This window comes from Malaclemys terrapin, chromosome 1 (assembly GCF_027887155.1).
Source record: "Malaclemys terrapin pileata isolate rMalTer1 chromosome 1, rMalTer1.hap1, whole genome shotgun sequence".
Taxonomy (NCBI): Eukaryota; Metazoa; Chordata; order Testudines; family Emydidae; genus Malaclemys; species Malaclemys terrapin.
Window position 1 is genome coordinate 156,619,414 of NC_071505.1, and position 16,140 is coordinate 156,635,553.

At 40.9% G+C, this 16,140-nt stretch overlaps 1 protein-coding gene across 25 annotated transcripts in view; it reads right to left on the bottom strand.

Annotated features, from left to right (window-relative positions):
- The window catches only part of ABI3BP (ABI family member 3 binding protein), a 295,082-nt gene that overhangs the window by 162,000 nt on the left and 116,942 nt on the right, over positions 1-16,140 (bottom strand). For 24 of the 25 annotated variants that reach the window (XM_054044959.1, XM_054045113.1, XM_054045053.1 and 21 more), the window contains exons 7-10: positions 10,890-10,941; positions 1,746-1,817; positions 563-658; positions 78-155 (exon numbers count right to left, since the gene is read on the bottom strand). In XM_054044959.1, the coding sequence (XP_053900934.1) occupies positions 78-155; positions 563-658; positions 1,746-1,817; positions 10,890-10,941 (298 nt within the window). The remainder of the gene's footprint in view (positions 1-77; positions 156-562; positions 659-1,745; positions 1,818-10,889; positions 10,942-16,140) is intronic. The other variant, XM_054045001.1, reaches the window with a different exon arrangement.

Consider the following 16,140-nt stretch of genomic DNA (forward strand, 5'->3'; position numbering starts at 1 on the left):
TTAATTTTTATGTGAATCTGTCTTAGGAAAAGATGTAACACATCATTTATAAAAACCTAAAACAGATCTATAATTACCTGGGAAGACCCATGGGGAGATTTCTTGCACTTCTGGTGTTTTGGATTCAGCAGGCCATATTCGGGTTTCATTTGTAACTAAAAAGGCAGAAGTTAGATTGTAAATACCAGAGATACATCTGCTCTGCCTCTGTTTACATTTATTTCTACCCCCGCTGTAGTTTGCCAAAACAAATCAAAATGAACACGTGAAATCAAATACCTTAGGAAACTGCTGAACTTGCTTTCACCACACACCCAATAACAACACGTGACTAGCTCTCTGAAACCTGCATTGTTTTTAAAATATTTTTTCTTAGTATCTGGTGTTCAAAACCTTGCAAGATTGGACACCTGCTTACCCACAACTAATCAAATGCTCAAAAAAAAAAAAAAAAAAAAAAAAAAAAAGAGGCTTTGCTTGAATGTACATTCTCACACCAAAATACATTCTTCTGATGATGCTCACCAACCACATTAACTTAATATAGGAGATGTCTACTTACCCAATATTTTCTTTGGTGTTTCAGATATGCCCAGTGTCTCAGGTTTAGGGAGTTTCTGTTGTGGTGTTTCATTGAGACCTGGAATGATAAGGTGCACTACACATAAAGGTAAGTGAGCCATTCATTCAAAACATGGTGAGCTGTAATCTGCCCTCAGAGATGTCCATACAATACCCTCTGAGCCACTGAGAACTGAGCATGACTGTCAGAGGGAAGAATTTAGCTCTGTTTTGTAAATGTCTAATCATTAATTCCATTTGCTGCTGCTCCTTCACCCCCCCTCTACTCCCTCCCCCACATTGCCACTGTTCTAGTATCATTGGCCACAGAAACCAATTACATGTTAGAGTATATAGACATGGTATATTCAGCATTGCAATACATGTATTCTAACTGGACATATCTTGATTGCATGGCAGACTTGTGATTAATGAAGATTTGTTTGTGTGTGGTTAGAATACTAAAGCTCACAGAATGAAAGTTAGGCCAAACAAATTTCATGCCGTGTAAGGTTCTTCCACACACCATTCCTGAGTTGAGTGGCATTACACTGGGGATAAATTTGTCTCCAGATATTTTAAGCAGAGTGGTTCCCAATCTTTTCAGACAAGAGTACCCATTTACTATAGTAAGTTGGTACCATCTAGTGCCTGCTACCTGTGTGCTCTAACCTGATACACAATTACCCAAGTTCTACATCAGGCCAGACAACTGACGTGAATGAAGGAAGCTGTGATGCACTGGGGCTTAGTATAGGTCTCAGTAATACAGTGGAGTGGGGAAACGTAGAATACCATTCACAAAAGCCTGAAGTATCAGTACAGGTATATATGTGCCAGTGGTTGGAAACCCATGATCCTGTGCACACCTGGAGGGGGCCCAGCATATATTCACTTAACACCTCAAGATTATCTCTGCAAAATCACTTCTCTCCCTTCCCCTGCAATATGAAAGATTTGTTTTTGATAAAATAGTGGCAATAAGTACTTTAAAATATTCTGACCATGGAATAGTCACTTTTATACTTCAGGTGCATCCTCCCCCTCACCACCATTATCATAAGATATAATAAAAAAATCTGAACCAGTCTCAAGAAAGAAAGAACTAGAAAGGACAGGAAATGTAAAAGGATTTACACAGCTCTTTATCTATTGGCCAGAGAAGTAAGGAATGTCTTAGTCACCTAGTATTGCTCCTGGCAGGGAAGACCTGTTCGTGGTCTTAGGCAGCATTCGACGTGTGACATTTTGAATTACTGTGGAAACAGCAACAGTGCATTATCAGAGAAACTTACAAAATTTAATTCAGGAAACAAAAAACACGCACAAGAGGACTCTGAACATTCTGAAAGCCTCTTTATTCAGTTTAGTAGCTCAGAGATATCAGCTTCATATGTTCTTACATTATCTCAAACCTATCTAAGGGTTTGCAAGATGTCTCTTTTCTAAACCACCCCTAACTGCAAACCTTTCCCATACACTCAATGTCATTCTTCATGCCATCAACGTTAGATTGATGTTCTTTGTGAAAATTATGCTTTATACCACGGGTTCTCAAACTTTTTCTTTCTGAGCCTCGCCCCCCCCCCCCAACGTGCTATAAAAAATTCAGGGCCAGCATTAGGGGGTAGCAAGCAGGGCAATTGCTCGGTGCACCATGCCACAGGGGGCGCCGTGAAGCTAAGTTGCTCAGGCTTCAGCTTCAGCCCCGCACGATGGGGCTTTGGCTTTCTGCCTTGGGCCCCAGTGAGTCTAACACTGGCCTTGCTTGACAGACCTCGGGAAAACTGCTTGCGCCCCTCCCACCGAGGGGGCTCCAGACCCCAGGTTGAAAACTACTGCTGTATACTCAAGATATCACAGGACCAGTATCAGGAACTGCAGAATTTGAGGCTAATGAGATTTAGGGGAGCTTAAAAAATCCCTAGAAAGCGTCTGCTATTTAATGAGACACTACAATATTAAACAATATGTCTGGCAAGAGACCACTACTATTTGTATGCTCCTACTCCCCTCCCATCACCCCTGCCATTCATGTGACCCTGAAGATACACTGGAACATGTCTAATAAATTTTAGGAGTGGTAGTATTTTTAACAGGTAGAGCTGGGTGAATAATTCGTAATTAATAATTTGAGACATTTCACTGCTTTTACCAGTTTTTTCTGTGAATAGTTCTAAATCTGTATCTCATTTGCTAGCAGTTTCTTGCAAGTATTCAATTTTCAAAGTTCTAGTTGCTTTAATTAGACAATGCAGGTCTCATTGTATGTTTCTTTCACATGGCCAGATAAGGATAATTCTAAGAATCAGGTTTTTGGTTCAAATACTCAATTCCAAATTCAAAATTTGCTTGCTGCAATATTTGCTTAAAATTTATTGTTAACGCAATTATTCCTTGCAGTATCCCCATGCACTAGAATATTAATGGAAAAGGGGTTTCAACACAGCCAAAGTTTAATTTAAACAAAACGTTCAAATTAATACTTAGGGTTTTGGTTTTTGTTGTATTTAATTAGCAATGGTAATAGATATTTTTAACTCAGCATGAAAACAAATATTTATAGGAACACAATAAAAAATGCCACACTGGAATAATGTTCTTTGTAGTCCTATATCCTGTCTGACAGTAGCCAGTATCAGATGCTTCAGAGGAAGGTGTAAAACCATGCAATAGATACTCATACCATAGCATGTTTATGTGGGAAACTTCGTTCTTTACCTTGGATTCATTGATTGGTTTATATCCCGAAGAACTAGGTCTGATATCCCTATTTTATCTTGGCTGTTGTAACTGAATATTATGTTTTTACTATATAAACATCTAATCCTTTTTTAACCCCCCTTCTTATGTTTCATGTTGGGTGCATCATAAATATTAATTAATATGGACCTTTCAATATAAATTATTTACTTTAAAAGTGGCCTAACAGCATACAAGCATCTTCTAAGAAAAACACATGAAATATCTGCAGTTAAAATAGCCTAGATAAAATGTGTAAGTAGAGACTGATCTTGTGCTTCAGGACATAAACTTCTGTCTGCACTGGCCAGCAGTTGAGGAGATTGCATGCTGCACACACCCCTTTATGAGTGTGTCAGCAGGTGTGGCTCATCTGCATGCTTGGGAGAACATTAAAAAGGTGCACCATTCACCATGGTTATTATTTGGATTACCACAGTGCCAAAGAGCCTAAGTTATGGACCAGGACCCCAGTGTACTAGGGACTGTACAAACACAGAACAGACAGCCCCAAAGAGCTTACACTCTAAGAGTATGTCTATACTTACGATGGCATGTGGAGTACAGACACTGCATGCACAGCCAGTATGGGTATAAACAGCAGAGTAGATGGTGAGGCATGGCTTAGACAAGTGCCCTAAATGCCTGAATCACCAGGGTATGTACCCTACATTGGCTCTCTACAGGCCCAAGCAGTGCCTCCCACAATAGTGTCCTGCTTCCAGAACCTTTCCCCTCTGCTGGAGCCTTTCCCAGCTGCCGGAGGCCTTTCCTGCTGTAGCAAAAGGCTCCAGCAAAGAGGAAAGACTCTGGCAATGAGGAGGCAGGGGGAAAAGGGCTCTGGCAGCAGATACCTGCCAGAGCCATTACATGCTCCCTCCCTGCTGCTGAAGCCTTTCACTGAGGCATGTAGCTACACACACTAGCGACAAGTGTGAATGCAGCCTGCCTTTCACTGTGGTGTGTGGCTACATGTGTAGTGCCTGTACTCTAAACACCACCGTATGTTTAGACATAGGCTATGTAACAATGTTTCCCGGAGCATGCTTGCTTACAAACCACATAAGAATGTATTACTGAGCTCCCACTACGGCAGTACAATTCCACATCATCCCAAACTCAAGCCAGTGTCTAACTGACAAGTTTGAACCGAGAGCAAGGACTTCATGTAATAAGTAAAATAAAGGGCTAAATCCTGACCACTTGACATGCATATGTATTCTAGTGATCTGAATGTAGGAATGGGAGCCAAAAACTACTGTGCTCTAAACTTGGTTCTGATACTGACTTCTGTCTCTGGCCTTGGGCTTAAATTTCTCTCTCTGCTTAAATTTCACCCATTTGTAAAATGAGGACAATACTACTAATCTCTCTCTTAAAATCATTGATGAGGATTCATCAGTTAATGGGCCCAATCCAGCATTCCTATCACACTCAAAACTTCCACTTAGCTTAAATGTGCTAGGAACATAGAATGAGGCTCCATGTTTATGAAGTGTTCTGAGGAGAGGATGGAAGAGGATAAAATATGGGTCAGACCAGACGAGAAACATTCATATAAAAAAGAATCTGACACACCAGAAAAGGGCAGACAAATAAACAGTGACAAGTTTTTAAAGTGCTTGCACACAAATCCTAGAAATCTAAATAATAAGATGGGTGAACTGGAGTGCCTCGTGTTAAAGGAGGATATTGATATAATAGGCATCACATAAACCTGGTGGAGTGGGGACAATCAATGGGACACAATCATTCTGGGGTACAAAATACACCTCTACCCCAATATAATGCAGCCTGATATAATATGAATTTGGATATAATGTGGTAAAGCAATTAAAGCGGTAAAGAAATCACTCCGGCAGATCAAATCAAGTTCGATATAACGCAGTTTCACCTATAACGCGGTAAGATTTTTTGGCTCCCGAGGACAGCGTTATATCGGGGTAGAGGTGTACAGTATATCAAAAGGACAGAACAGGTTGTGCGGTGGGTGGGGGGGAGTGGCACTATATGTGAAAGAAAATGTAGAATCAAATGAAGTAAAAAATCTTAAATTAATCCACATGTTCCACAGAATCTCTATAGATAGTAATTCCATGCTCTAATAAGAATATAACAGCAGGGATCTATTATCGACCACCTGACCAGGACAGTGATAGTGACGATGAAATGCTAAGGGAGATTAGAGAGGCTATCAAAATAAAGAACTCAATAATAGTGGGGGATTTCAATTATCCGCATATTGACTGGGTACATGTCACCTCAGGATGAAATGCAGACACAACATTTCTTGATACTTTAAATGACTGCTTCTTGGAGCAGCTGGTACAGGAACCCACAATGAACCCACAATGGGAGAGGCAATTCTTGATTTAGTCCTGAGTGGAGCGCAGGATCTAGCCAAAGAGGTCCTATAACAGGACCGCTTGGAAATAGTGACCATAATATAACAACAATTAACATTCCTGTGGTGGGAAGAACACCTCAACAGCCCAACACTGTGGCATTTAATTTCAGAACGGGGAACTATGCAAAAATGAGGCGATTAGTTAAACAGCAATTAAAAGGTACAATGACTATAGTGAAATCCCTGCAAGCTGCATGGACACTTTTCAAAGACACCATAATAGAAGTCCAACTTAAATGTATACCTCCAAATTAAAAAACACAGTAAAAGAACTAAAAAAGAGTCACTGAGGCTTAACAACCATGTAAAAGAAGCAGTGAGAGATAAAAAGGCATCTTTTAAAAAGTGAAAGTCAAATCCTAGTGAGATAAATAGAAAGGAGCATAAACACTGCCAAATTAAGTGTAAAAATGTAATAAGAAAAGCCAAAAAGGAGTTTGAAGAACAGCTAGCCAAAAACTCAAAAGGAATAACAAAATGTTTTTTAAGTACAGCAGAAGCAGGAAGCCTGCTAAACAACCAGTGGGGCCCCTGGATGATCGAGATACAAAAGGAGCACTTAAAGATGATAAAGTCATTGCGGAGAAACTAAATGAATTCTTTGCTTCAGTCTTCACAGCTGAGGATGTTAGGGAGATTCCCAAACCTGAGCCATCCTCTGTAGGTGACAAATCTGAGGAATTGTCTCAGATTGAAGTGTAATTAGAAGAGGTTTTGGAATTAATTGATAAACTTAACAGTAACAAGTCACCGGGACCAGATGGCATTCACCCAAGAGTTCTGAAAGAACTCAAATGTGAAATTATGGAACTATTAACTATGGTTTGTAACCTGTCCTTTAAATCGGCTTCTGTACCCAATGACTGGAAGATAGCTAATGTAACGCCAATATTTAAAAAGGGCTCTAGAGGTGATCCCGGCAATTACAGACAGGTAAGTCTAACGTCAATACTGGGCAATTTAGTTGAAACAATAGTAAAGAATAAAATTGTCAGACACATAGAAAAACATAAATTGTTGGGCAAAAGTCAACATGGTTTCTGTAAAGGGAAATCATGTCTTACTAATCTATTAGAGTTCTTTGAAGGGGTCAACAAACATGTGGACAAGGGGGATCCAGTGGAAATAGTGTACTTAGATTTCCAGAAAGCCTTTGACAAGGTCCCTCAACAAAGGTTCTTACGTAAATTAAGTTGTCATGGGATAAGAGGGAAGATCCTTTCATGGACTGAGAACTGATTAAAAGACAGGGAACAAAGGGTAGGAATAAATGGTAATTTTTCAGAATGGAGAGGGGTAACTAGTGATGTTCCCCAAGGGTCAGTCCTAGGACCAATCCTATTCAACTTATTCATAAATGATCTGGAGAAAGGGGTAAACAGTGAGGTGGCAGTTTGCAGATGATACTAAATTGCTCAAGATAGTTAAGACCAAAGCAGACTGTGAAGATCTCACAAAACTAAGTGATTGGGCAACAAAATGGCAAATTAAATTTACTGTGGATAAATGTAAAGTAATGCACATTGGAAAAAAATAACCCCAACTATACATACAATATGATGGGGGCTAATTTAGCTACAACTAATCAGGAAAGATATCTTGGAGTCATCATGGATAGTTCTCTGAAGACGTCCATGCAGTGTGCAGCGGCAGTCAAAAAAGCAAACAGGCTGTTAGGAATCATTCAAAAAGGGATAGAGAATAAGACTGAGAATATATTATTGCCCTTTTATCAATCCATGGTATGCCCATATCTTGAATACTGAGTACAGATGTGGTCTCCTCATCTCAAAAAAGATATACTGGCATTAGAAAAAGTTCAGCGAAGGGCAACTAAAATGATTAGGGATTTGGAATGGGTCCCATATGAGGAGAGATTAAAGAGGCTAAAACTTTTCAGCTTGGAAAAGAGGAGACTAAGGGGGGCTATGATAGCGGTATATAAAATCATGAGTGGTGTGGAGAAAGTGAATAAGGAAAAGTTATTTACTTGTTCCCAAAATATAAGAACTAGTGCCCACCAAATGAAATTAATGGGCAGCAGGTTTAAAAAAATAAAAGGAAGTTCATCTTCACACAGCGCACAGTCAACCTGTGGAACTCCTTGCCTGAGAAGATTGTGAAGGCTAGGACTATAACAGGGTTTAAAAGAGAACTAGATAAATTCATGGAGATTAAGTCCATTAATGGCTATTAGCCATGATGGGTAAGGAATGGTGTCCCTAGAGGGTGGAGATGGATGGCAGGAGAGAGATCACTTGATCATTAACTGTTAGGTTCACTCCCTCTGGGGCACCTGGCATTGGTCACTGTTGGTAGACAGGATACTGGGCTGGATGGACCTTTGGTCTGACCCAATATGGCCATTCTTATGTTCTTATGAAAATGAAAAGGGCCAAATGTCCTATGGCTGGTTTGTCAAAATAAACCTGAGATTTTTACTTAGTCCATGTGTTTCCCTCTTTATATATTGGTGTGTTTAACATTTCTCTGACTTGGGGAGCTCCTGGCTAAAATGCAAAGACAATCATTTTCAGAATATATTAAATAAGCTCCAGTATTTCTGTTTCTATGGAAATTGGCATTTTCAAATTTCCAAGAGCTGGTCCCTTAAAGATATTTTTCGCATGCTTCAAATCCCAATGTCTGGCAAGCATGTTGGTTTAAGTCTATTCACACATGATACTAATTAATTAAATAAATCACTCCCACTCCACAGTCTACTGTATTTTATGGACACGTTGAATTTTTATTTCCCTGAATTAAAAAAAAAAGTGACATTATTTAAACATCTGGAAAACAAGTGCAAGAAGCCATCTCTAAAAACAACTTCTTCTCCAGGAACACATATTGGAAATATAAAAGATTTGGAAGAAGTCATTTGGAACATATTTATTTTTCTAAATCCTGCTCAACTTAGAAACCATACAGGTAAAGTTAAATATTTGTACTTACAGAAAACTAAATTTAACAAGAAATATTATTTCACATTTGTCATAGGCACGCCCTATAGGGGGTTTACTAATCTATAAAAGCCCAGATACCAAAAACTTCCCAGGGGAGCGGAGACACACTGACACAGTGATGAAGACTCATCACGTTGGAACATTTCAAAATCCCTGCAGGTGGCACCACTGAAAAGATAGCACAAATCTTCCTATTTAAATGCTTCATGTTAGGATTTCTCACACGTCATCTCCGGACCCATGAACTTCCCAGGACATCAGATTTTTAATCACAGAAAGCCTTATATAACATAGGACTACTGGATAACAAAAATGGGGTTTCCAATTTTAAACTACACTATTTCAAAGTTGCAGAAATAAAATCAACTATGCAATAATTATGTTTTTTAAAAGTACAACTAAGGAGGGGGGGGGAATCTCTCCCCCATTTTTTCTAGAAATGCAGTTGTGCAACCTTAGCATTTTCTTGGTAAATACATTTCCACAGGCCAGGATTTCCTCTCTTCCACTTGAACTGTAGCTGGCTGTTGTTTATCAGTTTCTGCTGAGACTCTTCACTGAAGTGCTGATGGAAGACAGCACTGCCCATACCCAGATATGCTTTCATTTGCTACTTTCATTTCTTTCCTAAAAGCCTTCCCTCCACTTTTATTTTGGCCTAAAGCACACTGAAAGCATATGCATTTTAAAAAAAAGTTTCTAAACATCCTCTGCTCTGGAGCTGGATGTTAAAAATATTTGTTGAGTTGTCCCCAACTCATTCTTAAATTTTAGGGAATACCTTTACTGATCTAAAACTCTAAAGAAGAACTCTGCCCGTTTCCCTCCCACAGAGACAGTTCAGAAAAAGCTAACATCTGGGCTAAATAACTTTTGTGTTTAGTGAATTGCTTGTTGAAGAAATATTCTGAAAACGGTCATAATTGTGCTTGCACTTGTACGTGAATACTAAGCTAGGGCTGGATAAAGTCAAGCTTCTTCATAACAGTAGAAACATAATATCAACATTGACTCAACCTTGGTTATTTCTTCTATGGCTCTATATCTGTAACATTGCCCTTCTAAGCCTCCAGCAGTGTACAGGGCAGAGAATATGGATGAGTGTATATGACACACTGACTGTGGATTTTACTACAGCACTATGCAAGAAAACAGAATACAAAAGGCATGCAAATTTTTCTGTGATCCACACTGACAATACATTAGGGGCCTGAAGGCTGCACCTAACTTGTAGAGTGTCGCCTACAATGTGCAGTGACTACAGGCTCTAGCATACAATGCTCATATTTAACTAACTAAAGGCTATTTAGATGAAAATGGGGCACTGATCACTGGAACCTGCTGTCTCCAAGGGCTAGAACTCTAGATTCCGTATGAGGGAGGCTACAGACCACATTTTAGAACATCATGGTCAGCAGTTGGATTCATGAATGGTATGTTATCTGCCTGAGTACACTATATACACAGTAGCAAAGAGTAGTCATATTGGCATGGATGCCTGGAGGGAAGGGGATTTGCAGTTTGAATAGAGCACACAGATTATATCCAGCTCAACAAATTCTGCATTGTAAGATTTAAAGTAACATTCAGAAAAGTAAAGCCTTAGCAATATCTAATTTTCAAAACACACAGAAGATGCCCTATATAAAGGAAGGAAAGAAAGCCTGAACGAGGGCAGCAAATGGAGAAAACCCAAGACTAGGTACTGAGGGATGGAATACAATTTGAAACTTATGAAGAACTGATCAGTGCATGATTCTACACTGTAAATATTTCACTGTATAGTACAAATTTAATTCAAGTCAAGTCACATATTGCTTCTTTTCATACCTGGCAGCCAGGGGATGCCAGGCAGAGAGAATGACAAACCTGGATACCTTTATCAGTATGTTTCACACAGTAACCTTAAAGATAGACACGAGCAGAAACTAGAATTGGTAGCTACTCAGCAAATGATTCAATGAAGAAGTTGTGTAGGATGCAGCAAAACAGCACAGTTTAAAAATGAAGAGCGAACATAGTTTAATTACTTTTGTAATAAAAATTCACAATTTTGATTGTGAATTTCCATTGATTTTGGTTACAAGGAAAGTTTCACTAGACTCTGCATATATTAATCATAGTAAATGTATTCTGTTTTTCATTGATTTTATACCTTTTTTGTGAGATATCTGTGTTCAAGGGGGAGAAAAACATGAAAAAACACACGTTACCTTCTTTGATTCTTGTAATAGGGACAAGTTTTGCAGCATCTCGTAGTATGAGCTATGAAGAGGAATAAAAAAAAGATATAAGCGTTAGGATCTGTGCCATAATAGTAATTGTATTTTTCTTTGTAATGAAAATATAAGGCTTCAATCCAGTGCCTCATTTGTCCCAAGTTAACAACGGACATGGCTCCAGCCCCAGTCACTGAAGGTTACACTTCATTTTTGTTGGTGAGAACTGTTATAAAGCATTTTGATCCCTTTAATTGGGCTACAGCAGTTGTTTTGCTCCATTAATACAGAAAGTCTTACTGCTAAGGAATCCTCTAATCTTTGTTCTCTTTGAGACGAATCTCTCCAGCTTAAGAACCAGAGAAACCTTGACAATGAAACTGTGCAAAGTAATAATAATGAAACCTCCACAACAACAATAATCACCCAGTTGTGTATTTTGTTACTAACTTTCAACTCAGATGAAGGTTACTGAAAAGTTCACAAACTGTTCTCATAAACCAGGACTATTTTATGGTGTTTAAATCCAGATCAGATGTTCACTTCTCATCTAATGTAAAGTATGGAGGTAAAAGGCATTTGATGTGGGTTAGCATCTGTGGGCTTTATCAATGCATCACCTTAATTTCGACAACTGATTTCTCCAGGTGACAATAGGCCAGTCACAAGGGGGCTCCAAATTAAAAGGAATGTATATGCTTTTCATATTTGTATTGCAAATATTTTTTGCCTTACACTGGTCTTTGATCCAGAAAGGTTTCCATCCACATACTAATCCTTTACAGATTTTTGAGCACCATGGAAATAAGTATCTTTAGCACATGAATTGGCCCTGTATTTCTCAGAATGGAGAAAATTGCAGATCTCTATGACATAAGTAAGCCCTGACCGTCCTTTGGCTCATGCAGGTACGGGAGCCAACATTTCAATAGTACAATGACTGGAAAGAGACCAGACAGAAGTACTGCCAGATATATACATATACTAACTGTAGCTATAAAACATAATCCTCTTTCAGTGAAGTCTGAGTTTAAAGGAGGAATAGAACTCAGTATACAAATACCTCTTTTGGCTAAACATATAGCATATAAAGTCCTGTTTCCAAATGAGTGGGGATCAGTTAATGCTACTGGTTTATTCTGTACTTCATAATACGTTATGTAAAAATAAACTGTACTGCACTGTACAGAAAACAAATCTAATTAAACAGATTGCACAGTTTTATCTGCTGATTTTAATTACAGAAATATATTGTATGTTCATTCCCTTTAAAAACACAAAACAGTTTAAAACAAAACAAAACACAGTTGAGTAGCTTCCTGACTCAACAATATAAAGAAAAAATACTGCTAGTAGTAGTAGTAGTAAATATATATATTTTTGTATCGTTTAGTATATACAGTATGGTATAGCACAGGGGTCGGCAGCGTTCGGCATGTGGCTCGCCAGGGTAAGCACTTGGTACAGGGGAGGTATAAATCACACTTCTCATGGTAACAGCTGAAACCGTGTGACAGGAGGGAGGCTCAACACAATCAAGTGACACTCTGAATCAGCATTCTCAGTAGCTCTGGCCACAGCCCATTTCCAACCAGCTCTACCCATTTTGGGGGATTCTTTCTTCCCTGGCATATAGACAAAGTTGTAGCCACACTGCTCTGCTGCAGCCTTGTCCCCAGATGAATTTATTCACAAACTGAGGTCTCCATCAGCTTAAACAGGAAAAAAATGCATAAATGCTAGGTGAGTCTGGCCCTATATCTACTGCTTAAACTGAACTATTCCCAAACATGATTTGCGCCAAAGAAAAATACTTGAAAATGTTTGCAGTAGGTAAGATGCTATACCAGGGGTCGGCAACGTTTGGCACGCGGCTCGCCAGGGTAAGCACCCTGGCGGGCCGGGCCAGTTTATTTACCTGCTGACGTGACAGGTTCGGCCGATCGCGGCTCCCACTCGCCGCGGTTCGCCGTCCCGGGCCAATGGGGGCGGCGGGGAGCCGCACCCAGCACATTGCTCGCCCGCGCCGCTTCTCGCCGCCCCCTTTGGCCCGGGACGGCGAACCGCAGCCAATGGGGGCCGCAATAGCAGGTAAATAAACTGGCCCGGCCCGCAAGGGTGCTTACCCTGGCGAGCCACGTGCCAAACGTTGCCGACCCCTGGTATAGCATCTTACCTACTGCAAACATTTTCAAGTATTTTTCTTTGGCGCAAATCATGTTTGGGAATAGTTCAGTTTAAGCAGTAGATATAGGGCCAGACTCACCTAGCATTTATGCATTTTTTTCCTGTTTAAGCTGATGGAGACCTCAGTTTGTGAATAAATTCATCTGGGGACAAGGCTGCAGCAGAGCAGTGTGGCTACAACTTTGTCTATATGCCAGGGAAGAAAGAATCCCCCAAAATGGGTAGAGCTGGTTGGAAATGGGCTGTGGCCAGAGCTACTGAGAATGCTGATTCAGAGTGTCACTTGATTGTGTTGAGCCTCCCTCCTGTCACACGGTTTCAGCTGTTACCATGAGAAGTGTGATTTATACCTCCCCTGTACCAAGTTTTCTAAATCAGGCCCATAGCTGGGATGAAAACCTGCCTAATCAATTAAATGTAAAAGTATTTTCATAACCTCTGGAAGAAAGGGAACAATGATTCCTTTGGCCTTATTTATTACTTCTTTACAAAAATGACTTGAGCCTTTCCTTTATCTGCAACAAATTCTATCTGCGCTTCAGGGTAGAACATTGCTCTCTCTGTACATAATAAGTAAGAGACTGAATCAGATTATATGCCCCAATAGAAAACAAGTATCAAATATCATTGCTAAAAGTAACATTAACCTTTATTGTAATGACTGACTTCATATTTACATTCTCAACATCAACATACTTTATTTGTGCAGTGTGGCAAGGCGATGACTCACCACTGCGACGCCTCCTGCTGGTCATCCTGGGAATTAGCTCTTTCAGCCCAGAGCGCTGTCTGCAGGCCAGTGTCTCACCTGCCGCTGGCCCCCGTGTCCCTCCTGGACCCTGGTACCCTTCTAGACCAGGGTTCTGCCCCCAGCAGTAACCCCTAATCTGGGTCTCCCCACCAGGGGGAGCCCCGAACCTTCTGTCCTCACCTTGCCTCAGTGGCTACTGCCAGTCACTATCTAGTGACTCACTGGCGCAGACGGCAGTCTATAAACCACTCATAATTGGCAAGGGGGGTTTGGACCAGCTGCCTCTGCCTGTCTATGGGCTGCCCCTCTGCAGTCCCAGAATCCTTTTGTAGGCCCTTAACTCGGCCTGCAGCCTGGGGTTCCCCAGCTCCCTCTGCCCTTCCCCAGCACTGCTCCACCCCAGGTACTCTGCTCAGCTTCCCAGGCAGCCAGGTCCTTCTCTCTCTCAGGAGCTAGAGAGAAAGTGTTCTCAGACTCTGGCCCTCAGCCCTCTTATAGGGCTAGCTGTGGCCTGATTGGGGTGTGGCCCCACCTGTAGCTGGTTCCCCAATCAGCCTAGCTTTTCCCAGCTGCAGCCCTCTCCAGGGCTGCTTTTAACCCCTTCAGAGCCGGAGCGGGGTAATCACACCACAACATGCAGCCAACCCGATTCTACTGATGAAAGGTAATCAGTAGTAGCCAGCATGAATTTACTAAGAACAAATCATGCCAAACCAGCTTGATTTCCTTCTTTGACTAATTTGGGGGATATGAGGAATGTGATTGACATAATACACCTGGACTTCAGTAAGGCTTTTGACACAGCGCCACATGACATTCTAATAAGTAAGCTGGAGAAATGCAAGAAGTGGATACACGGTTGGTTGAACAACTGCAAACAAAGAGTAACTATTAATGGAATGATATTAGATTGGAGGGAGGCCTCAAGTGGGGTTCCACAGGGATCTCATCTGGGTCCAGTATTGTTTAACATCTTTATTAATGGCCTGGATATAGGTAAATACAGCATACTGATCAAGTTCGCAGATAACACAAAGCTGGGAAAGGGAGTTGCCAATACTTTGGCAGACAGAGCTAAAATTCAGAGGGATCTTAACTGGACTATAGACAACAAAATGAAATTCAACAAAGACAGATGTAAGATGCTATATTTAGGGAAGGAAAGCCAAATGCACAAACACAGAATGGGGGGAAATTGGCTTAGCAGCAACACTGCAAAGAAGGATCCAGGAGTTGTGGTGGATCACATCCTCAACATGAGTCAGCAATCTGATGCTGTTGCCAAAAAAAGCAAATGCAATTTTAGGTTGCATTAACAGAAGCATAGCATGCAAGTCACAGAAGGCGATAGTACCACTTTACTCAGTGCTGGTTAGGCCTTAGCTATCCAGTTTTTGTCACCAATATATAGAAAGGATTTAGAGAAACTGGAAAGGATCCAGAGGCAAGCGACAGAAATGATCAAAGAGATGGAATGCAAGCCATATGAGTAAAGGCTGAAGGAACTGGTATGTTTAGTTTGGAAAAGAAGAGATTAAAGAGGGTGGGGGTGGGTGGGAATATGATACCAGTTTTCAAATACTTCAAAGGCTGCTATAAGAGAGATGGAGAAAACTTGTTGTCTTTTGCCACGGAGGGCAGGACAAGAGGCAATGGGTTCCAACTACAGCACAGCAGATTTAGATTAAATCTCAGGAAAAACTTCCTAACTGTAAGGTCAGTAGGACAATGGAACAGACTGCCTAGGGAGATTGTGGAAACTCCTTCACTGGAGGCTGGATTAAGAACAGTTACCTACCTTTTCGTAAGTGTTGTTCTTTGAGATGTATTGCTCATGTCCATTCCATTCTAGGTGTGTGTGCGCCCACGTGCACAGTTGTTGGCGATTTCTGTCTTAGCGGTATCTGTAGGGCTGGCTGTGGTGCCCCCTGGAGAGCCGTGCTCATGTGTCGGTATATCAGGCACCACTGGCCCTGCACCCTCTTGGTTCCTTCTTGCCAGCAACTCCAACAGAGGGGCAGGAGGGTGGCTAATGGAATGGACATGAGCAACACATCTCGAAGAGCAACAGTTATGAAAAGGTAGGTAACCGTTTTTTCTTCTTTGAGTGCTTGATCAGGTCAATTCCATTTTAGGTGACTCACAAGTAGTATCCATGGAGGTGGGCTTGGAGTTCACAGCTTAGCGGCTTGTAGTACTGCCCTACCGAAGCCAGCATTGTCCCGGGCCTGCTGGGTCAGTGCATAGTGGGACATAAAAGTATGGACAGAAAACCAGGTGGCCGCTTTAAAGATGTCCTGGATAGGC